This window comes from Oncorhynchus mykiss, chromosome 19 (assembly GCF_013265735.2).
Source record: "Oncorhynchus mykiss isolate Arlee chromosome 19, USDA_OmykA_1.1, whole genome shotgun sequence".
Classification (NCBI taxonomy): Eukaryota; Metazoa; Chordata; class Actinopteri; order Salmoniformes; family Salmonidae; genus Oncorhynchus; species Oncorhynchus mykiss.
In genome coordinates this window covers 56,487,476-56,510,575 of record NC_048583.1, presented here as the reverse complement: position 1 = coordinate 56,510,575, position 23,100 = coordinate 56,487,476, and the positions used below count along the sequence as shown (strand labels likewise).

Sequence of the window (23,100 nt, the reverse complement as noted above, 5' to 3'; positions counted from 1 at the left end):
TTAATGTCTGTGTTTTGGTCATGTTTACTGTTAATGTCTGTGTTTTGGTCATGTTTACTGTTAATGTCTGTGTTTTGGTCATGTTTACTGTTAATGTCTGTGTTTTGGTCATGTTTAATGTTAATGTCTGTGTTTTGGTCATGTTTACTGTTAATGTCTGTGTTTTGGTCATGTTTACTGTTAATGTCTGTGTTTTGGTCATGTTTAATGTTAATGTCTGTGTTTTGGTCATGTTTACTGTTAATGTCTGTGTTTTGGTCATGTTTACTGTTAATGTCTGTGTTTTGGTCATGTTTACTGTTAATGTCTGTGTTTTGGTCATGTTTAATGTTAATGTCTGTGTTTTGGTCATGTTTACTGTTAATGTCTGTGTTTTGGTCATGTTTACTGTTAATGTCTGTGTTTTGGTCATGTTTACTGTTAATGTCTGTGTTTTGGTCATGTTTACTGTTAATGTCTGTGTTTTGGTCATGTTTACTGTTAATGTCTGTGTTTTGGTCATGTTTAATGTTAATGTCTGTGTTTTGGTCATGTTTACTGTTAATGTCTGTGTTTTGGTCATGTTTACTGTTAATGTCTGTGTTTTGGTCATGTTTACTGTTAATGTCTGTGTTTTGGTCATGTTTACTGTTAATGTCTGTGTTTTGGTCATGTTTACTGTTAATGTCTGTGTTTTGGTCATGTTTACTGTTAATGTCTGTGTTTTGGTCATGTTTACTGTTAATGTCTGTGTTTTGGTCATGTTTACTGTTAATGTCTGTGTTTTGGTCATGTTTACTGTTAATGTCTGTGTTTTGGTCATGTTTACTGTTAATGTCTGTGTTTTGGTCATGTTTACTGTTAATGTCTGTGTTTTGGTCATGTTTACTGTTAATGTCTGCGTTTTGGTCATGTTTACTGTTAATGTCTGTGTTTTGGTCATGTTTACTGTTAATGTCTGTGTTTTGGTCATGTTTACTGTTAATGTCTGTGTTTTGGTCATGTTTACTGTTAATGTCTGTGTTTTGGTCATGTTTACTGTTAATGTCTGTGTTTTGGTCTTCATTTAATTCGCTTTGTTTTTGTTTTATTTTTTTACTTGGCAAACACTTGTTTCCCATGCCAATAAAGCTCCCCCACAGACACACAGAGAGACACACAGAGAGAGACACACACAGACAGACACACAGAGAGACACACAGAGAGAGACACACACAGACAGAGAGTGAGATATTGGAGAAGGGGCGATGCCCCTGCCCATCACTAATTAACATCCAAGTAATGCGGTGTCTGGGCCCGTCAGGCCTGTTCTCGTTCTCTAACCTGGGCCCTGGGCCCGTCAGGCCTGTTCTCGTTCTCTAACCTGGGCCCTGGGCCATCAGGCCTGTTCTCGTTCTCTAACCTGGGCCCTGGGCCCGTCAGGCCTGTTCTCGTTCTCTAACCTGGGCCCTGGGCCCGTCAGGCCTGTTCTCGTTCTCTAACCTGGGCCCTGGGCCCGTCAGGCCTGTTCTCGTTCTCTAACCTGGGCCCTGGGCCTGTCAGGCCTGTTCTCGTTCTCTAACCTGGGCCCGTCAGGCCTGTTCTCGTTCTCTAACCTGAGCCCGTCAGGCCTGTTCTCGTTCTCTAACCTGAGCCCTGGGCCCGTCAGGCCTGTCTTGTTCTCTAACCTGGGCCCTGGGCCCGTCAGGCCTGTCTCGTTCTCTAACCTGGGCCCATCAGACCTGTTCTCGTTCTCTAACCTGAGCCCGTCAGGCCTGTCTCGTTCTCTAACCTGGGCCCTGGGCCCATCAGACCTGTTCTCGTTCTCTAACCTGGGCCCAGGCTGGCCTGTTCTCATTCTCTAACCTGGGCCCGTCAGGCCTGTTCTCGTTCTCTAACCTGGGCCCAGGCTGGCACAACCAGGGCTGATCTCCAAAAACAGTGAGGTACTATCCAATAAACAACTCTTTAGTTTTCCATGGTAATTAACATAACCCTACGCTAGGGGGACTAAGGTGGGATAGGAGGTAGGATAGGAGTAGGGATAGGAGTAGGGATAGGAGGTGGGATAGGAGTAGGGATAGGAGGTGGGATAGGAGGTGGGATAGGAGGTGGGATAGGAGTAGGGATAGGAGGTGGGATAGGAGTAGGGATAGGAGGTGGGATAGGAGCATGGATAGGAGGTGGGATAGGAGTAGGGATAGGAGGTGGGATAGGAGGTGGGATAGGAGCAGGGATAGGAGCAGGGATAGGAGCAGGGATAGGAGGTGGGATAGGAGGTGGGATGGGAGGTGGGATAGGAGGTGGGATTGGAGTAGAGATAGGAGGTGGGATAGGAGCAGGGATAGGAGTAGGGATAGGAGGTGGGATAGGAGTAGGGATAGGAGTAGGGATGGGAGGTGGGATAGGAGGTGGGATTGGAGTAGGGATAGGAGTAGGGATAGGAGGTGGGATAGGAGTAGGGATAGGAGGTGGGATAGGAGGTGGGATAGGAGGTGGGATAGGAGGTGGGATAGGAGTAGGGATAGGGATAGGAGGTGGGATAGGAGCAGGGATAGGAGGTAGGATAGGAGGTAGGATAGGAGGTGGGATGGGAGGTGGGATGGGAGTAGGGATAGGAGTAGGGATAGGAGGTGGGATGGGAGGTGGGATAGGAGTAGGGATAGGAGGTGGGATAGGAGAGGGGTGGTGGGATGAGAGGAGAGGGGTGGTGGGATGAGAGGAGAGGGGTGGTGGGATGAGAGGAGAGGGGTGGTGGGATGAGAGGAGCGGTGGTGGGATGAGAGGAGAAGTGGTGGGATGAGAGGAGAGGGGTGATGGGATGTGGGATGAGAGGAGGGGTCGTGGGATGAGAGGAGATGGGTGGTAGGATGAGAGGAGATGGGATGATGGGATGGAGATGTGGGATGAGAGGAGAAGGTGGTGGGATGAGAGGAGAAGGTGGTGGGATGAGAGGAGAAGGTGGTGGGATGAGAGGAGAAGGTGGTGGGATGAGAGGAGAGGGGTGGTGGGATGAGAGGAGAGGGGTGGTGGGAGGAGAGGAGAGAGGTGGTGGGATGAGAGGGGTGGTGAGAGGAGAGGGGTGGTGGGATGAAGAGGAGAGGGGTGGTGGGATGAAGAGGAGAGGGGTGGTGGGATGAGAGGAGAGGGGTGGTAGGATGAGAGGAGAGATGGGATGGGGTGGAGAGATGGGATGAGAGGAGAGGGGTGGTGGGATGAGAGGAGAGGGTGGAGGGATGAGAGGAGGGGTGGTGGGATGAGAGGAGAGGATGACGGGATGAGAGGAGAGGTGGTGGGATGAGAGGAGAGGGTGGTGGGATGAGAGGAGAAGGTGGTGGGATGAGAGGAGAGGGGTGGTGGGATGAGAGGAGAGGGGTGGTGGGATGAGAGGGGTGGTGAGAGGAGAGGGTGGTGGGATGAAGAGGAGATGGGTGGTGGGATGAAGAGGAGAGGGGTGGTGGGATGAAGAGGAGAGGGGTGGTGGGATGAAGAGGAGATGGGATGGGATGGAGAGGTGGGATGAGTGGAGAAGGTGGGATGAGAGGAGGGTGGTGAGAGGAGAGGGATTTGGGATGAGAGGAGAGGGATGGTGGGATGAGAGGAGAGGGGTGGTGGGATGAGAGGAGAGGGGTGGTGGGATGAGAGGAGAGGGGTGGTGGGATGAGAGGAGAGGGGTGGTGGGATGGGAGGGTGGTGAGAGGAGAGGGATGTGGGATGAGAGGAGAGGGATGGTGGGATGAGAGGAGAGGGATGGTGGGATGAGAAGAGAGGGATGGTGGGATGAGAGGAGAGGGGTGGTGGGATGAGAGGAGAGGGGTGGTGGGATGAGAGGAGAGGGGTGGTGGATGAGAGGAGAGGGGTGGAGAGTACAGGGGTGGTGGGATGAGAGGAGAGGTGGGATGAGAGGAGAGGGTGGAGGGATGAGAGGAGAGGGTGGCGGGATGAAAGGAGAGGGTGGCGGGATGAAAGGAGAGGTGGCGGGATGAGAGGAGCGGGTGGTGGGATGAGAGGAGCGGGTGGTGGGATGGAGAGGAGGGGTGGCGGGATGAGAGGAGGGGTGGCGGGGTGGTGGGATGAGAGGGTGGTGGGATGAGAGGAATGTGGGATGGTGGGATAGAGAGGAGGGGTGGTGGGATGAGAGGAGAGGGTGGTGGGATGGAGAGGAGAAGGTGGTGGGATGAGAGGAGAAGGGTGGTGGGATGAGAGGAGAGGGGTGGTGGGATGAGAGGAGAGGGGTGGTGGGATGAGAGGAGGGGTGGTGGGATGAGAGGAGAGGGGTGGTGGATGAGAGGAGAGGGGTGGTGGATGAAAAGACAGGGGTGGTGGATGAGAAGAGAGGGGTGGAGAGTAGAGGGGTGGTGGGATGAGAGGAGAGGTGGGATGAGAGGAGATGGGATGATGGGATGGAGAGGTGGGATGAGTGGAGAAGGTGGTGGGATGAGAGGAGAGGGGTGGTGGATGAGAGGAGAGGGGTGGTGGATGAGAGGGGTGGGGTGGTGGGATGAGAGGAGAGGGGTGGTGGGATGAGAGGAGAGGGGTGGTGGGATGAGAGGGGTGGTGGGATGAGAGGAGAGGGGTGGTGGGATGAGAGGAGAGGTGGGATGAGAGGAGAGGGGTGGTGGGATGAGAGGAGAGGTGGGATGAGAGGGGTGGGGTGGTGGGATGAGAGGAGAGGGGTGGAGAGGAGAGGGGTGGTGGGATGAGAAGGGTGTGTGTGTGCAGGAACCATACATATTCTCTAGTCTACACCACAGGAGCCATACATATTCTCTAGTCTACACCACAGGAGCCATACATATCCTCTAGTCGACACCACAGGAACCATACATATTCTCTAGTCTACACCACAGGAGCCATACATATCCTCTAGTCGACACCACAGGAACCATACATATTCTCTAGTCTACACCACAGGAGCCATACGTATTCTCTAGTCTACACCACAGGAGCCATACATATTCTCTAGTCTACACCACAGGAACCATACATATTCTCTAGTCTACACCACAGGAGCCATACATATTCTCTAGTCTACACCACAGGAGCCATACGTATTCTCTAGTCTACACCACAGGAGCCATACATATTCTCTAGTCTACACCACAGGAACCATACATATCCTCTAGTCTACACCACAGGAGCCATACATATTCTCTAGTCTACACCACAGGAGCCATACATATCCTCTAGTCTACACCACAGGAGCCATACATATTCTCTAGTCTACACCACAGGAACCATACATATCCTCTAGTCTACACCACAGGAGCCATACATATTCTCTAGTCTACACCACAGGAGCCATACATATCCTCTAGTCGACACCACAGGAGCCATACATATTCTCTAGTCTACACCACAGGAACCATACATATTCTCTAGTCTACACCACAGGAGCCATACATATTCTCTAGTCTACACCACAGGAGCCATACATATTCTCTAGTCTACACCACAGGAACCATACATATTCTCTAGTCTACACCACAGGAGCCATACATATTCTCTAGTCTACACCACAGGAGCCATACATATTCTCTAGTCTACACCACAGGAGCCATACATATTCTCTAGTCTACACCACAGGAGCCATACATATTCTCTAGTCTACACCACAGGAACCATACATATCCTCTAGTCTACACCACAGGAGCCATACATATTCTCTAGTCTACACCACAGGAGCCATACATATCCTCTAGTCGACACCACAGGAACCATACATATTCTCTAGTCTACACCACAGGAGCCATACGTATTCTCTAGTCTACACCACAGGAGCCATACATATTCTCTAGTCTACACCACAGGAACCATACATATCCTGTAGTCGACACCACAGGAACCATACATATTCTCTAGTCTACACCACAGGAACCATACATATTCTCTAGTCTACACCACAGGAACCATACATATTCTCTAGTCTACACCACAGGAGCCATACATATTCTCTAGTCTACACCACAGGAGCCATACATATTCTCTAGTCTACACCACAGGAACCATACATATCCTCTAGTCGACACCACAGGAACCATACATATTCTCTAGTCTACACCACAGGAGCCATACATATTCTCTAGTCTACACCACAGGAGCCATACATATTCTCTAGTCTACACCACAGGAGCCATACATATTCTCTAGTCTACACCACAGGAGCCATACATACTGAGGACAAGGGGGCGAATCAGGATGTAAATTCACCATGATCTATTTTCATCAGGCCTTCTCTGATCACCAAAACCTAACCCACTCTACCTAGACTTGGATCATGTTTTGGGCAGTGATTGATCATAATCTTTACGTACAGTACACCTCCTCTACAACCTCCGTCACCGTCCTCATCATGAGAAATGGCCATCAACTGTAGGTCCATTTAATAAAATGACCTATTCAATCTGTCCCTACCAGCCCAGATCATCTCCAGTTCCATTAGTGTGATGCGTAGCCATGCCTAATGACTTCTGGGGGCTTGGAGATCCGTTCCAATCTGTTGAATAATGACATGTCCCCCCCCCCACGGGGGCTCGCTTAATTACTTTCTCTGTAGAGGGCCCAGCCCGGCCGGAGGCCAGCACACCAGACAGCCTACCACCCACTCGCTCACTCTCCCTCCTGGGTCCCATTTCTCACTTCTACCACTGACCCTTGACGAGCACTAGTCACGGTTGGGCACTGAAAAGGTCACACTTCAAGTAAACTTCCAAGTAAAAAGGTGAGGCTGGATTGGTGCTCTTCAGCCCTGCAGCTGACAGACAGAAAGACGGATGGCCAAAAACTGTCCAGAAAATACCAGAGGGAGTCAACATTTGTGCTGACTTGGGGAATACAGGGGGTGAGTGTGACTGTACCATCACACTAGCTAGCCCCTGCAGGTTGTAGTGAAGTGTGTAGTGAAGTGTGTAGTGAAGTGTGTAGTGTGTAGTGTGTAGCGAATTGTGGAATGTGAAATGTGTAGTGGAATGTGAAATGTGTAGTGAAATCAGTAGTGAAGTGTGAAATGTTTAGTGAAATGTGAAATGTTTAGTGAAGTGTGAAATGTTTAGTGAAGTGTTTAGTGAAGTGTGTAGTGAAGTGTGTAGTGAAGTGTTTAGTGAAGTGTGTAGTGAAGTGTTTAGTAAAGTGTGAAGTGTGTAGTGAAGTGTGTAGTGAAGTGTTTAGTGAAGTGTTTAGTGAAGTGTGTAGTGAAGTGTTTAGTGAAGTGTTTAGTGAAGTGTTTAGTAAAGTGTGAAGTGTGTAGTGAAGTGTGTAGTGAAGTGTTTAGTGAAGTGTGAAGTGAAGTGTTTAGTGAAGTGTTTAGTGAAGTGTGTAGTGAAGTGTGTAGTGAAGTGTGTAGTGAAGTGTTTAGTGAAGTGTGTAGTGAAGTGTGAAATGTGTAGTGAAGTGTGAAATGTGTAGTGAAGTGTGTAGTGAAATGTGAAATGTGTAGTGAAGTGTGAAATGTGTAGTGAAGTGTGAAATGTTTAGTGAAGTGTGAAATGTTTAGTGAAGTGTTTAGTGAAATGTTTAGTGAAGTGTGAAATGTTTAGTGAAGTGTGAAATGTTTAGTGAAGTGTGAAATGTTTAGTGAAGTGTGAAATGCTTAGTGAAGTGTTTAGTGAAATGTTTAGTGAAGTGTGAAATGTTTAGTGAAGTGTGAAATGTTTAGTGAAGTGTGAAATGTTTAGTGAAGTGTTTAGTGAAGTGTGTAGTGGAGTGTGAAATGTTTAGTGAAGTGTGAAATGTTTAGTGAAGTGTTTAGTGAAGTGTGTAGTGGAGTGTGAAATGTTTAGTGAAGTGTGTAGTAAAGTGTGAAATGTGTAGTGAAGTGTGTAGTGAAGTGTTTAGTGAAGTGTGTAGTGAAGTGTTTAGTAAAGTGTGAAGTGAAGTGTTTAGTGAAGTGTGTAGTGAAGTGTGTAGTGAAGTGTGAAATGTGTAGTGAAGTGTTTAGTGAAGTGTGTAGTGAAGTGTGTAGTGAAGTGTGAAATGTTTAGTGAAGTGTGAAGTGAAGTGTTTAGTGAAGTGTTTAGTGAAGTGTGAAATGTTTAGTGAAATGTTTAGTGAAGTGTTTAGTGAAGTGTTTAGTGAAGTGTTTAGTGAAGTGTGAAATGTTTAGTGAAATGTTTAGTGAAGTGTTTAGTGAAGTGTGAAATGTTTAGTGAAATGTTTAGTGAAGTGTTTAGTGAAGTGTGAAATGTTTAGTGAAATGTTTAGTGACGTGTTTAGTGACGTGTTTAGTGAAGTGTTTAGTGAAATGTTTAGTGAAGTGTTTAGTGAAGTGTTTAGTGAAGTGTTTAGTGAAGTGTGAAATGTTTAGTGAAATGTTTAGTGAAGTGTTTAGTGAAGTGTGAAATGTTTAGTGAAATGTTTAGTGAAGTGTTTAGTGAAGTGTGAAATGTTTAGTGAAATGTTTAGTGACGTGTTTAGTGACGTGTTTAGTGAAGTGTTTAGTGAAGTGTTTAGTGAAGTGTTTAGTGAAGTGTTTAGTGAAGTGTTTAGTGACGTGTTTAGTGACGTGTTTAGTGACGTGTTTAGTGAAGTGTGAAATGTTTAGTGAAATGTTTAGTGAAGTGTTTAGTGAAGTGTTTAGTGAAGTGTTTAGTGAAGTGTGTAGTGAAGTGTGAAATGTTTAGTGAAGTGTGTAGTGAAGTGTGAAGTGTTTAGTGAAGTGTGTAGTGAAGTGTGAAGTGTTTAGTGAAGTGTGTAGTGAAATGTGAAATGTTTAGTGAAGTGTTTAGTGAAGTGTGTAGTGAAGTGTGAAGTGAAGTCCATGGAGCAGAAAGGCAGAGGTGACAGTTGCAGCATGACCTTGACTGTTCATTACGGGTGATGGGGAGAGTGGCACACCAGAGAGGTGTGCAGTGTTGTGAACCCCCCCCCCCCCCCGACACGTGGACTGACGGACATGGACTGACGGACGTGGACTGACGGACGTGGACTGACGGACATGGACTGACGGACATGGACTGACGGACGTGGACTGACGGACGTGGACTGACGGACGTGGACTGACGGACGTGGACTGACGGAAGTGGACTGACGTGGACTGACGGACATGGATGGACATGGACTGAAGGACATGGACTGACGTGGACTGACGGACATGGACTGACGGACGTGGACTGACGGACATGGACTGACGGACATGGACTGACGGACGTGGACTGACGGACGTGGACTGACGGACGTGGACTGACGGACGTGGACTGACGGACGTGGACTGACGGACGTGGACTGACAGACATGGACTGACGTGGACTGACGGACGTGGACACACCCAGACAAATCCCCATTTTAACTGGATAGGACACTGGCACTTTATTCTGCATTACTTCCCTCAGAGCTTTTCCCTGCAGCCCCCAGTTTATTTATGCTGAACGGGTGGAGTATCCATTGATGCAAATGAATTGCGACACGTTTGATTTGTAAAAAGTAATCTCAGACTAGATTTCAAGACGCGTTTAGTGTAAACTGTTGTTACAAGGAGGGGGGCTCGGGGGGGGGGGTGAGAACGTGTCATCTCCACAAATAGACGATCTATGGAATATCAAAACAGACACAAACCATTGTCAACACTATTTAACAGTGTTAATAAATAAAAAAAAATAAAATGCTGAATCTGACATTTGGTGGCCGCAGTACAAATATGTTCAACGGCACCGTATGGGGCATAAATCACAAGAAACATCTACAAAAAAACTGACTAAAGCGAAAGCGACATCCCCAAAATAATCTGAGCAAATGGTCTACCACAGTAGGAGTCATACTACCCATAAAACCAAGCAGTCCAAAAAATGGTCTACCACAGTAGGAGTCATACTACCCATAAAACCAAGCAGTCAATAAATGGTCTACCACAGTAGGAGTCATACTACCCATAAAACCAAGCAGTCCAAAAAATGGTCTACCACAGTAGGAGTCATACTACCCATAAAACCAAGCAGTCAATAAATGGTGTACCACAGTAGGAGTCATACTACCCATAAAACCAAGCAGTCCAAAAAATGGTCTACCACAGTAGGAGTCATACTACCCATAAAACCAAGCAGTCCAAAAAATGGTCTACCACAGTAGGAGTCATACTACCCATAAAACCAAGCAGTCCAAAAAATGGTGTACCACAGTAGGAGTCATACTACCCATAAAACCAAGCAGTCCAAAAAATGGTCTACCACAGTAGGAGTCATACTACCCATAAAACCAAGCAGTCAATAAATGGTGTACCACAGTAGGAGTCATACTACCCATAAAACCAAGCAGTCCAATAAATGGTCTACCACAGTGGAGTCATACTACCCATAAAACCAAGCAGTCCAAAAAATGGAACTATTTCCAATTGGTTTTCCACCACTATGTCCGTTGTGAATTCAAGGGGCTGTGTTTTGTGTAAACTTAACCTGGCGTGGCATTTTGATAAGTGTACATCTCTCTCGGACAAGGGCAACATGTATCAATATTTTTGCCTGTATTTACCCCCCCCCCCCCCCCAAAAAAAAATGAAATGTAATTAGCTGCTAATGTGGCTATTATAACAGAACTACAAATGCCTATACAATGCTTTGAATCATGTCTGTGAGTATAACAGAAGTTATGTAGCAGGCAAAACCCAGAGGACTAACCGTTTAGAAATTATTATTTTTTAGGTCTGTCTGTTCACTCTGTTCTCATTGGCAAACTATATTTCTTATGAACTTGTTTTCAGTTCCTACCGCTTCCACTGGATGTCACCAGTCTTTGGAATTTGGTTGAGGTTATTCATTTGTGCAATGAAGAAGTAGGGCCATCTAGGAACTGAATAACACTGTTGAGAGTTGCGCAAGACTTGAAAAGGAGCGTGGTTTGTTGTCTTCCTGTATTGAACACAGATAGACCCGTCTTCAATTTGATCGATTAACGTTTAAAAATACCTAAAGTTGTATTACAAAAGTAGTTTGAAATATTTTGGCAAAGTTTTAAATATTTTGGAGTGACGTTGCGCATTTTGGAAGCTGTTTTTTTCTGGATCAAACGCGCCACATAAATTGACATTTTGGATATATAATATATGGACGGAATTAATCGAACAAAAGGACCAATTGTGATGTTTACGGGACATATTGGAGTGCCAACAAAAGAAGCTCGTCAAAGGTAAGGCATGTTTTATATTTTATTCCTTATTTGATCGATTAACGTTTAAAAATACCTAAAGTTGTATTACAAAAGTAGTTTGAAATATTTTGGCAAAGTTTTAAATATTTTGGAGTGACGTTGCGCATTTTGGAAGCTGTTTTTTTCTGGATCAAACGCGCCACATAAATTGACATTTTGGATATATAATATATGGACGGAATTAATCGAACAAAAGGACCAATTGTGATGTTTACGGGACATATTGGAGTGCCAACAAAAGAAGCTCGTCAAAGGTAAGGCATGTTTTATATTTTATTCCTGCGTTTTGTGTAGCACCTGCGGGGTTGAAATATGCTACACTCTTTGTTTACTGTTATGCCATCATCAGATAATAGCTTCTTATGCTTTCGCCGAAAATACTTTTTAAAATCTGACATGTTGGCTGGATTCACAACGAGTGTAGCTTTAATTGAGTATCTTACATGTGTGATTTAATGAAAGTTAGATTATTATATCAATTTATTTGAATTTGCCGCGCTGCATTTTCCCTGGTTTTTGGCCAAGTGGGACGCAAGCGTCCTCTATACCATAAGAAGTTAACGGTCTTGGGCAAGTTTTACATTTTAAGTTTTAAATTTAGCAGATGTTATTGCGTGTGTAGTGAAAGGCTTGTGTGCCTAGCTCCAACAGAGCAGTAGTATCTAACAAAATCTCATATGTATATACTGTATTCTATTCTACTGTATTTTAGTCAATGCCACTCTGATTTGCCAAAGGGAGGGTGGGGGAGAGCCGTGTAAGCATAGCAGTGATCGAGTGTTTTACCAGAGGAAGTACTACACTCAATGTGTTGCTATAACTTCGGTAGCGTTTTCCTCAAATTTGCTTTGTTAAAATCCCCAGCTGCAATAAATGGGGCCTCAGGATATGTGGTTTACAGTTTTCATAAAGTCAAGTGTAGTTCCTTAAGGGTTGAATATACACGACTGTGACATTAACCAAAAGAGAATTATCCTGGGAGGTAATACGGTCGGCATTTGAATTTCAGGTAATCTATGTCGGGTGAACAAAATGACTTGAGTTTCTCTATGTTATCACAATCACACCATGAGTAGTTAATGGGTGGCAGGTAGCCTAGTGGTTAAGAGTGTTGGGCCAGTAACCGGAAGGTTGCTGGATCGAATCCCCAAGCTGACAAGATAAAAATCTGTCTTTCTGCCCCTGAGCAAGGCAGTTAAACCACGGTTTCCTGGACGCCGTGGATGTTGATTAAGGCAGCCCCCCGCACCCCTCAGATGGACAACTGACTACGTATCCCCCTTTCCCTTATGAAAAATAGACCACCACCCATCTTCCCAGAAAGTTCTTTATTCCCGTCTCTGCGATGTACTGAGAATCCAGCTGGCCGTATGGGACGGGGACAGTATATCTCGAGAGAGCCATGATTCCGTGAGACAGTATGTTCCAGTCCCTGATGTCTCTCTGGAAGGAGATCCTCTCCCTGAGCTCATCTACTTTATTGTCCAGAGACTGAACATTAGCCAGTAATCTACTCTGAAGTGGTGGACGGTGTTCCCGGCGGCCTTTTGGAGCAGACTCTGGAATAAGTTCAGTTTCCCTGGGGGGTACGAACAAAGGATCCAATTCAGGAAAGTCGTATTGATGGTCATAATGCTGGTGAGTTACCGCTGCTCTGATATCCAAAAGTTATTTCTGGCTGTATGTAAAAACGCTAATAATGTCACACACACAAAAACGAAATACTGCAAAGTTGCTTAGGATATAGAAGCAGAGCTGCCATGTCTGTCGGCACCATCTGTGAGGTAGAACTACTGTCATGTTACTGATGCCCCCCCCCCCCAAAAAAAAACGGATTTGCACCTTTTCTATTCCAGAACCAATGGCTGTGCCTGAGTCTTGTCACCTCTCAACTAGGTCAACCGTTTCAACCTGGAACACTGTTCTCACGCTCTGGTCTGTTTCAGTCATTGCTGAAAGTCCTGAAGGGCAGGAGTGTGTGAAGGGTTTTGTCCAAGCCCAGCTCTAACACCTGACTTAAATAATCACCACACCGAATCACAGCGATAGGCTACGATTTGTAATCAGGTATGGGCTGTAACAAAAGCTTATACACACACACTCCTGCCAAACAGCTGTTCAGCTGTTTAAGTCATTATTCTGAACAATTTGGGGGTGGGGGGCAGGGGGTTATTATCTAACGCTCACTGAACTTGTTGACTGATGCCATGGCGGGGGCAGCTGCCAACCAGAGGACTGCAGCCAAGGCAGCACTGGTCCACACCTGTCCTGTCTGTCAGGTGAGTAGTATTGGTTGGTACTATATGAGGCGTTAGGTTTCTCTCCATCTGTAGTCTATTGTACTGGCTTGTGGGGTACGGTCACATGTGTAGAAGTTTGTTGCATCTTACTGCATTTGTGTCAACATTGAATTAAATCTAAACCAGATTGTTAACTTCCTACATTTTGTACTTGACCTTCATAGATGCAGACCCGAAGACATTCAAGCAAGCGTCCCACTCTCAAGTGGAGCATGCGTATTTGACCACTAGGTTGTAAGGTTTTTATGACGAGTCCACTGTGGGGATCAATAGGGAGTAAATAGTAGGTGTCTTCTGCTTCCAAATGCATAAACAAGAGCCCATGCCGATTGCTGATATATCATTGCGCTTTTGAAGGGGGGGACGGGGGACTCTGGGAAGTAATTTGAGACGCTCAATTGGAGACATTTTGCTTCAAAAGCCACAGTAATAACCTGCAAATTAAGACTGGGGGAGTACACTCGCTCAGCACGCCGATCAAACAGCTGTTTCCTTGCCGACCGGCTCCGGTTGCTGCCACCGCAGAGACCTAATAAAATGTAAACATCAACACCATGACAACAGCAGCACCCCTGGTAGACAACAGTAAAGTTAGGGACGGACACACCAGACAGACAGCACGTTCTAGTGGGGTAGAAGACGGGACCGATAGGCTTATTTGAAGAAAATAATAAAACCTTCCTGAGACTAGAATCACATTGTGGTGGCAGGTATACGAGAACAGTCTTGTATTGAATCATTCAATCCCAACAACAACTGATGCTGGATGGGATCAAGAACTAGTCATTCAACTCATTAATACCAACAATCAAGACACTTCTATGCATCAATGAACACACATCCAAAGCACGTTTAGGCAACACACACACACACACCGTGCTGGACATCATGGCAGCCAGAGGACCTATAGGGGAGACAAACGGCTCCTTCAAAAAGAGCCCTTTCCAGATGGCCTTGTTTTCCAGACCAGTTGTTCAACCGCCTACATCCAACAGGGTGTCCAATTTCATAGCCTCAGCAGGCAGCCTAGAGCAGGTGGGGAGGGCTAGGTTAGAATACCTCAACCTAGTCAGACTCCCACATTCCCTTACTACACACACACACACACACAACCCATTGGGCTGTCCAGGGGTATTGCAGGCATCACATGGTGTTAGTAAACAAGGAAGGAAGTAACTGTGTCTGAAGGTCATAGAAAGAGATGACAGGGTGACGCGTCTCCAGGGCGAGGTGTCTCCAGGGCGAGGTGTGTCCAGAGCGAGGTGTGTCCAGGGAGAGGTGTGTCCAGAGCGAGGTGTCTCCAGGGAGAGGTGTGTCCAGAGTGAAGCGTCTCCGGAGTGAAGCGTCTCCGGAGTGAAGCGTCTCCAGAGTGAAGCGTCTCCAGAGTGAAGAGTCTCCAGAGTGAAGCGTCTCCAGAGTGAAGCGTCTCCAGGGTGAAGCGTCTCCGGAGTGAAGCGTCTCCGGAGTGAAGCGTCTCCAGAGTGAAGCGTCTCCAGAGTGAAGCGTCTCCAGAGTGAAGCGTCTCCAGGGTGAAGCGTCTCCAGGGTGAAGCGTCTCCAGGGTGAAGCGTCTCCAGGGTGAAGCGTCTCCAGGGTGAAGCGTCTCCAGAGTGAAGCGTCTCCAGGGTGAAGCGTCTCCAGAGTGAAGCGTCTCCAGAGTGAAGCGTCTCCAGAGTGAAGCGTCTCCAGAGTAAAGCGTCTCCAGAGTGAAGCGTCTCCAGAGTGAAGCGTCTCCAGAGTGAAGCGTCTCCAGAGTGAAGCGTCTCCAGAGTGAAGCGTCTCCAGAGTGAAGCGTCTCCAGGGTGAAGCGTCTCCAGGGTGAAGCGTCTCCAGGGTGAAGCGTCTCCAGAGTGAAGCGTCTCCAGGGAGAAGCGTGTCCAGGGAGAGGCGTGTCCAGGGAGAGGCGTGTCCAGGGAGAGGCGTGTCCAGGGAGAGGCGTGTCCAGGGAGAGGCGTGTCCAGGGAGAGGCGTGTCCAGGGAGAGGTGTGTCCAGGGAGAGGTGTGTCCAGGGTGAGGTGTCTCCAGGGAGAGGTGTGTCCAGAGTGAAGCGTCTCCAGAGTGAAGCGTCTCCAGGGCGAGGTGTCTCCAGGGCGAGGTGTCTCCAGGGCGAGGTGTGTCCAGAGTGAAGCGTCTCCAGGGTGAAGCGTCTCCAGGGTGAAGTGTCTCCAGGGTGAAGTGTCTCCAGGGTGAAGTGTCTCCAGAGTGAGGCGTCTCCAGGGTGAAGTGTCTCCAGAGTGAGGTGTATCAGATGGACAATCACCCACCCTGTCCTCACCTGCAGTCGTCTCTGAGTGACATGATGCCGCACTTCCGAAGTTTCCACACCGATGACATCAAACGACTACCTCGCCACACACACACGACCGAGCTCTCTCTCACCTCAGCGTGCATGTCCTACGGTAAGAGAATTAGAGCACGGACGTCTTGGCAGGACAAGTTATTTTGGTGTAATTGACATGCTGCACTGCAGCAGAGGACCAAGACAATCTAATTACTTAGTACTGGGAGGAGGAAACTGAGAACGAGAAGAGGAGTATGAAAGAGTGGAAGGAAAATGGTGAGAAGGAGTCTGCCACTTCTTGGACAAAAGCAGACAGGTGTGGGAACTGGGGAAGATGTGAAAATGGGGAACGTGAGAAGGGGAGGGGGGTAAGGAGGAGGGGGGCTCATAAAGACATCTTCAGTGGCAGCAGCTGTGTCCGGTGCCAAAAGCTCAATAGGTGGACATGGAAAGCAGAACCCTCATCTTGGGAGTTTGTAGCAGTCTAGAAACGCTAGGCTAGACGGTGCATCCCAAATGGCACTCTATTCCCTACACAGTGCACTACTATAAAAGGAAAAAGAGGGTTTAATTTGAGACGTAGATGCAGAGTACGTACCCGGCCTGGAATCCTCGACAAGTCGGGGAAGAATCTGAGAAATCACCCGGAAAGGTGGACGTGAGGAGAAAATTCCCTCTGCTGATAATTATCTTTACAGTGTCCTCGGAACGGCACGGAAACAGTTGGGATTTCTCAATGGTGGCTGATTATTTTCTCTCGCTTTCTCGGGTACAAGAAAATATTTAGTCAGAGAAGGGAGAGCTCATCTGGCCTAAAAGAGAACATTAGACCCCCTTTGCTAGGCACTTGCATCACAGAACACAGCCGTTTGAGGTCAGAGTGAGTCAGGCTGTGCTCTTCTGTTGACTACCATCGGCATAGTTTTCCAGACATAAAGGCCGCCTAATAAGAGAATGACTCTAAGCTAACGCAGCAACTCCACTACAGCAGAGACAAGTCTCATGTTGGTCTAGTCTTCCTCTGGTTTCAATCAGGTTTTCTATAAATAGCCTCAACGATTTAACCTTTTTTTTTTTACATTTCTTTTAAGTTACTGCCTTAATGACCTGACTGGTGTTGCATATGAGAGAGAGAAAGAAAGAGCGCAAGAGAGAGCACGAGAAAGAAAAAGAGAAAGAGGGGGAAAGAGAGGGAAAACATTGGACTTTAGAGGTCAGCTGAGGATGCCTGGGTGTGTTTTTAAAGAACGTCCCACCATACCAGACGGGTCTGCGGTGCGAACGGGAAAGCTGTCATTCAGCCTCCCCACGTCAACAAGCTTAGGGGGTGCCCCCCCCCCCCTCCTCCTCCTCACCAGATAAACATCTGGATGAATATCTGGTGAATTTAAGTCAGGATCAAATCAAACTTAAATTGTCACATGCGCTTACTTACAAGCCCTTAACCAACAGTGCAGATCAAGAAGAGTTTTAGAAAATAGAAAATATTTACCAAATAAACTGAAGTAAAAATAATAAAAAGTAACACAGTAACATAACAATAACGAGGCTATATACAGGGGGTACGGGTCGGTACAGTCAGTGTGCGGGGGTACAGGTTAGAGGTCATTTGTACATGTAGGTAGGGGTGAAGTGGCTATGCATAGATAATAAACAATGAGTAGCAGCAGTGTACAAAACAAATGGGGGGGAGGGAGGGGTCAATGTAATAGTCTGGTGGCCATTTGATTAGTTGTTCAGCAGTCTTCTGGCTTGGGGATCATGGCTGAGGTTGAGGTGGACTGGCTGGACTGGGTGGACTGGCTGGACTGGCTGGACTGGGCTGGGCTGGTGGGAACTGGTGCCCTTCCCACCCACCCGGCAAAACTCCCCAAACTACTCACACACTGTGTACACACAATCTCCTTCATCAATACCATGGCCCCAACCCCCAAGGCAAATACTCCATCCTATAACCTCCCCTGATCTCTACAGATAGAATTGACAGCATCCGTCTGTGCTCCTACCCAGGCCTCTCAGTGTACTTACTCTATACTGCCACATCCCTCTCCGTCCAGTCTAGTCCAGTCTTAACTCTGGATGCTTTCAAGAGCCATTCAGGGAGTTGAGTGGTGAGCCTTCTATTTTCCACCTCCCTGTGTATTTTTGGAAAGGTTGTTTTCAACACCGTCCCTCTCCCTTCCCTCCCCACCTGCTCCTCCACCCTTTTGGGAAACTAAATCCTAAACAGCCGGTAGCATCCTGTTTTCCTTCTGGAGGCACTTCATTTAGCCGGGTGGAAACAGAGTAGAATACAATGATACCCCACTGGTGGAGCAAATTTATAGTATTCAATTAGAGTGCAATGCTATTCTGTGTGCTAAAGTAGCTTTCAATGCTATTCTGTGTGCTAAAGTAGCTTTCAATGCTATTCTGTGTGCTAAAGTAGCTTTCAATGCTATTCTGTGTGCTAAAGTAGCTTTCAATGCTATTCTGTGTGCTAAAGTAGCTTTCAATGCTATTCTGTGTGCTAAAGTAGCTTTCAATGCTATTCTGTGTGCTAAAGTAGCTTTCAATGCTATTCTGTGTGCTAAAGTAGCTTTCAATGCTATTCTGTGTGCTAAAGTAGCTTTCAAGGCTATTCTGTGTGCTAAAGTAGCTTTCAAGGCTATTCTGTGTACTAAAGTAGCTTTCAATGCTATTCTGTGTGCTAAAGTAGCTTTCAATGCTATGCTGTGTGCTAAAGTAGCTTTCAATGCTATTCTGTGTACTAAAGTAGCTTTCAATGCTATTCTGTGTGCTAAAGTTGCTTTCAATGCTATTCTCTGTGCTAAAGTAGCTTTCAATGCTATTCTGTGTACTAAAGTAACTTTCAATGCTATTCTGTGTGCTAAAGTAGCTTTCAATGCTATTCTGTGTGCTAAAGTAGATTTCAATGCTATTCTGTGTGCTAAAGAAGATTTCAATGCTATTCTGTGTGCTAAAACAACGTTCAATGCTATTCTGTGTGCTAAAGTAGCTTTCAATGCTATTCTGTGTGCTAAAGTAGATTTCAATGCTATTCTGTGTGCTAAAGTAGCTTTCAATGCTATTCTGTGTGCTAAAACAGGTTTCAATGCATTTAACGGTAAGGTCTACACTTGTATTCAGCGCATGTGACAAAGTTTAATTTGATTTCTGTGCAGCAAAGCAGGTTTCAATGCAGTGCAGTAAAGCAGGTTTCAATGCAGTGCAGTAAAGCAGGTTTCAATGCAGTGCAGTGCAGTAAAGCAGGTTTCAATGCAGTGCAGTGCAGTAAAGCAGGTTTCAATGCAGTGCAGTGCAGTAAAGCAGGTTTCAATGCAGTGCAGTGCAGTAAAGCAGGTTTCAATGCAGTGCAGTGCAGTAAAGCAGGTTTCAATGCAGTTCAGTGCAGTAAAGCAGGTTTCAATGCAGTGCAGTGCAGTAAAGCAGGTTTCAATGCAGTGCAGTGCAGTAAAGCAGGTTTCAGTGCAGTAAAGCAGGTTTCAGTGCAGTAAAGCAGGTTTCAGTGCAGTAAAGCAGGTTTCAGTGCAGTAAAGCAGGTTTCAGTGCAGTAAAGCAGGTTTCAATGCAGTAAAGCAGGTTTCAATGCAGTGCATTGCTGTGAAGCAGGTTTCAATGCTGTGCAGTGCAGTAAAGCAGGTTTCAATGCAGTGCAGTAAAGCATGTTTCAATGCAGTAAAGCAGGTTTCAATGCAGTGCAGTACAGCAAAGCATGTTTCAATGCAGTAAAGCAGGTTTCAGTGCAGTGCAGTAAAGCAGGTTTCAATGCAGTGCAGTGCAGTAGGTTTCAATGTTATTCTGTTTGATAACAAGGAATAGTAGGGAGAAAATAGGGACCGAGGGAGAGGGCGTGAGGACTCCTTTGGCCTTCAGTGACAATGTAAGGCTATAAACTACCATTACCCCCCCCCCCCCTCCTCCTATCCTCCCCCCTCTGCATGTGGGATATGGAGAGCGGAAGAGAGAGAGAGACACCAGAGAAAAGGAGTTCAAGGATAGCTCTCTATAGCTCCTGATTGACTAGGTACATTATGGGCTATTTGTTTGAGCAGGGCCATCAAACCGCTGACGCCTTGTCATCACAGGCAAGGACAAGGTGAACTTGGTGGTAGAGACAACTGACAGGCTTAAATCTGAATGTAACAAGGAGCCTGTGTGCGCGTGTGTGATATATAAACATCTACGCAGATGTGTGTGTGTGTGTGTGTGTGTGTGTGACATGGCTTACGTCAGGGTACTCTTTTAGAGGCACAAAGAGCTTCTCCTGCAGATGAATGATTGGCCCCAGGGCCTCGGGTAATTCCAGAGGCTGTTTTTCTATAGGTCCGTTGGCTGTGTCGTTGTACATGTCTTTCCTCACTCTGTTGATCTCTGAAACACACCAGCACAGACACGGTTAGAGGAGTGGATGCACAATTACCCACAACAACAACAAAAAACACACTTGAAAGGCTATGGAAAAGTCAAGACAACGGACACAAAACTAAGCAAATGGGTACGAATCGGCGTGAAATGGCACACAGATGGGTAGACATGGTAGGATCAACTGTAAGCTTCCCCAAACTTGAAACTCATGAACCGCCTATGGTCTTTATCATAACACCCATTAACAGAATGCAAACAGGAGGTCATGTGGAAAATAAATAAATAAATAACGGGAAATGAAACGCCCGTCCAACTGATTCATTCTGGCCACAGCCGTGCGTCGAGGTGGTCGGTGGTGGCTGGTCTAGTTAAAGTGTGTTGGGGGCAGCATAGGACAGTGGGAGCGAGCTAATCGTTCAGCTCAGATCCGCCTGTCAGATAAAACAACAGACGAGGCAATGCAGTCAGTTGACCTCCAGGGGGCGTGTTGAGACACGGAGTTCATATGTAAAAATATATATTTAAAAAATAGACCGATAAGTCTTTTCCAGATGCATTCGTACCCGCGTTTAATCCACCAAAAAGGACAGCTTTAAGATCCAATATAATTATTATTTACATGGCTATAAGTCTATCTTGCCTTGGCGCTACAGCAAGACGGGACACTGTCCCCCAACGCAACTACACCAGTCGGAGGTGAGAACTACTACTAACGGTTACTACTTCTATGGTGAGCGCCGAGTAGATAGAAGCTTACCAGCTCAATAGTGCCAAAAGATGCACACTGGCCATGAGAAGTGTCATGGTAGGGTGTCAAGTGTTTTTATTTTTATTTTACCTTTATTTAACTAGTCAATTAAGTCAAGTCAATTAAGAACAAATTCTTATTTTCAATGACGGCCTAGGAACAGTGGGTTCCTAGGCCTTGTTCAGGGGCAGAACGACAGATTTGTACCTTGTCAGCTCGGGGATTCGAACTTGCAACCTTTCCGTTACTAGTCCAATGCTCTAACCACTAGGCGACCCTGCCATGGTAGGGTGTCAAGTGTCGGGACAAACAATGGACGCTATGCCTAAATGTAAAGCAAGCATCATGCTAAGAACATTCCATTCTGTAGTAACTTTAACGTTACCGGCCTTTAGTGAAGCCAGTGAAATCTGGTTATATTATATTTGCTCTTTGCGAAGGGTATTCCTCAAGCTCTGTCATTCAAATGTTTTCAGAGACACTAAAAAAAAACACAGGAAGTTACGAAGTAGCGCTCATAGTTACATTTTGATGTGTGGGTTTCATTGTCAGGGACTGGTCCAAATTCAAGTTTCACCAGACTAATTTCCATGACGACTGCTAGCTAGCTAGCCAGCTAACTACCCAGCTAGCAATGAGGAATCTGACCAGAAGCGGCCCTCTTCCAGGGGAACTGATTGAAGCGGCCCTGAATCAAAATGAATGACAGCCCAGAATCGACCCAAATACGTCGGGTCGTTTTCGTCTACCGGAATTCAGACGACTTTGCCGGAATCTTCCCAGAATCCTCCCAGAAGCCTGATGCAAATTTAAATAAATGTCAACAAAATGACCAGATTTAGTCATTTTAAATTTTACAATTATACATTTTAGGCATACAAATTATACTCATCCACCAAAAAAAGGAAACACCGTACACCTGGTGACTGCATTCACGCCCGCCACAGGAGTCGCTACAGCGCAATGGGACTAGGAAATCCCGGGCCAAACCCTCCTCTAACGACACTGGACTAATTGTGTGGCGCCTCATGGGTCTCCCGGTTGCGGCCAGCACGGGTATCGAACCAGCATCTGGAGCAAGCCAGTTTCAATGTCTTAGACAGCTGCGCCACTCGGGAGGCTCCATCCAAAGTTAATGCTTATCAATTGCCTTGCACGAATTAAAAAAATACTACTTATACAGGACTCTTAAAGAATTATGTAAATGTTAATTGTATTTCTTGAGCACGGAAACAATGATAAAATATGGAAAAATAAATAATGAAATGTTAATTATATAAAGCAGCCCAAGAAATACATTCGGGCCAGATAACTCTCACCGGAATCGGCCCGAGCACAAAGAAATACATTTGGGCCAGATAACTCTCACCGGAATCGGCCCGAGCTCAATCCCCACATTCTAGCCATAAGTAATACTGCCTAATCAGCTGAGTGCCCCGACTCTCAGCCGGAATGGGCCCAGATCCACTGTGCTAGCTGGGTAGCTGTGTGAGCGTACTTGACACCGTTCACTGAGAATCAGTGCTAATCCAGGATCCTTGGAATGTCCCTACGCTAAATGTTTACGGTAACCATTAAGTGTCAACTTGAATGAGGTAGGGACACAAAGACTGTTCACTGGTGCAACGCTTGGGGCGAGAGGCAGCGCTGTGCCAGCAGCGAATTTTGTGATTGATGTTTTTACTTTCAAGTAACAACTATCAGAATTCAGTGGCTAAAGCCCCTACAAATCGATGAAAACACAGCTAAAAACCAATTCATTGAAAATGTGTCCTGTCGTTGTTTTTCAGCTGGTTAGTATGTGGCAGCTCAGTCTTCAGAGCCTAGGCAACATTTTTCTTGAATCAAAACAGTTTATCCTCCTTTCACTAGAGTAACAGTTTTTCCATAATAGAACAGGCAGATATATCAGCTGTTTGTGAATATTTCCATTCTAAAATCCCATATCGGTCGGGCTTTATGGACAACCATTGGAAAGCAGCATGACCACTCTTCCAATGTCCAGCCCTGACTGACACACACTTCTCCATTGGGCCCCAACCACCCTTCTTATTGCCCCAATAAAATGTTGAGGTAAAATCCAAAACAGCACCTTGGTAGGCGGTTTATCAGAACAGAGAGTTCATTTCCGAACAATGGAGGTGAGGGAGAGCCTTGAAATCACAACAAATGCTGAGGCTGATTCAGAAAACTTTAATGTCCTCAGAGGCAATGAATCTTGCAGCAGTCATAAAACATAACATCTACACATGTATAATACATAGCAAAGGAGAAAAATAGGCAGAGTGCAGTGTCATAGTGTAAGTGCTAACT

At 46.2% G+C, this 23,100-nt stretch overlaps 1 protein-coding gene across 4 annotated transcripts in view; it reads right to left on the bottom strand.

The window, feature by feature from the left end:
- Positions 1-23,100, bottom strand: part of LOC110498155 (protein quaking-A) — a 140,156-nt gene that overhangs the window by 74,103 nt on the left and 42,953 nt on the right. For all 4 annotated transcript variants that reach the window (XM_036955123.1, XM_036955124.1, XM_036955126.1 and 1 more), the window contains exon 2: positions 19,903-20,045. In XM_036955123.1, coding sequence (XP_036811018.1) covers positions 19,903-20,045 — 143 coding nt within the window. The remainder of the gene's footprint in view (positions 1-19,902; positions 20,046-23,100) is intronic.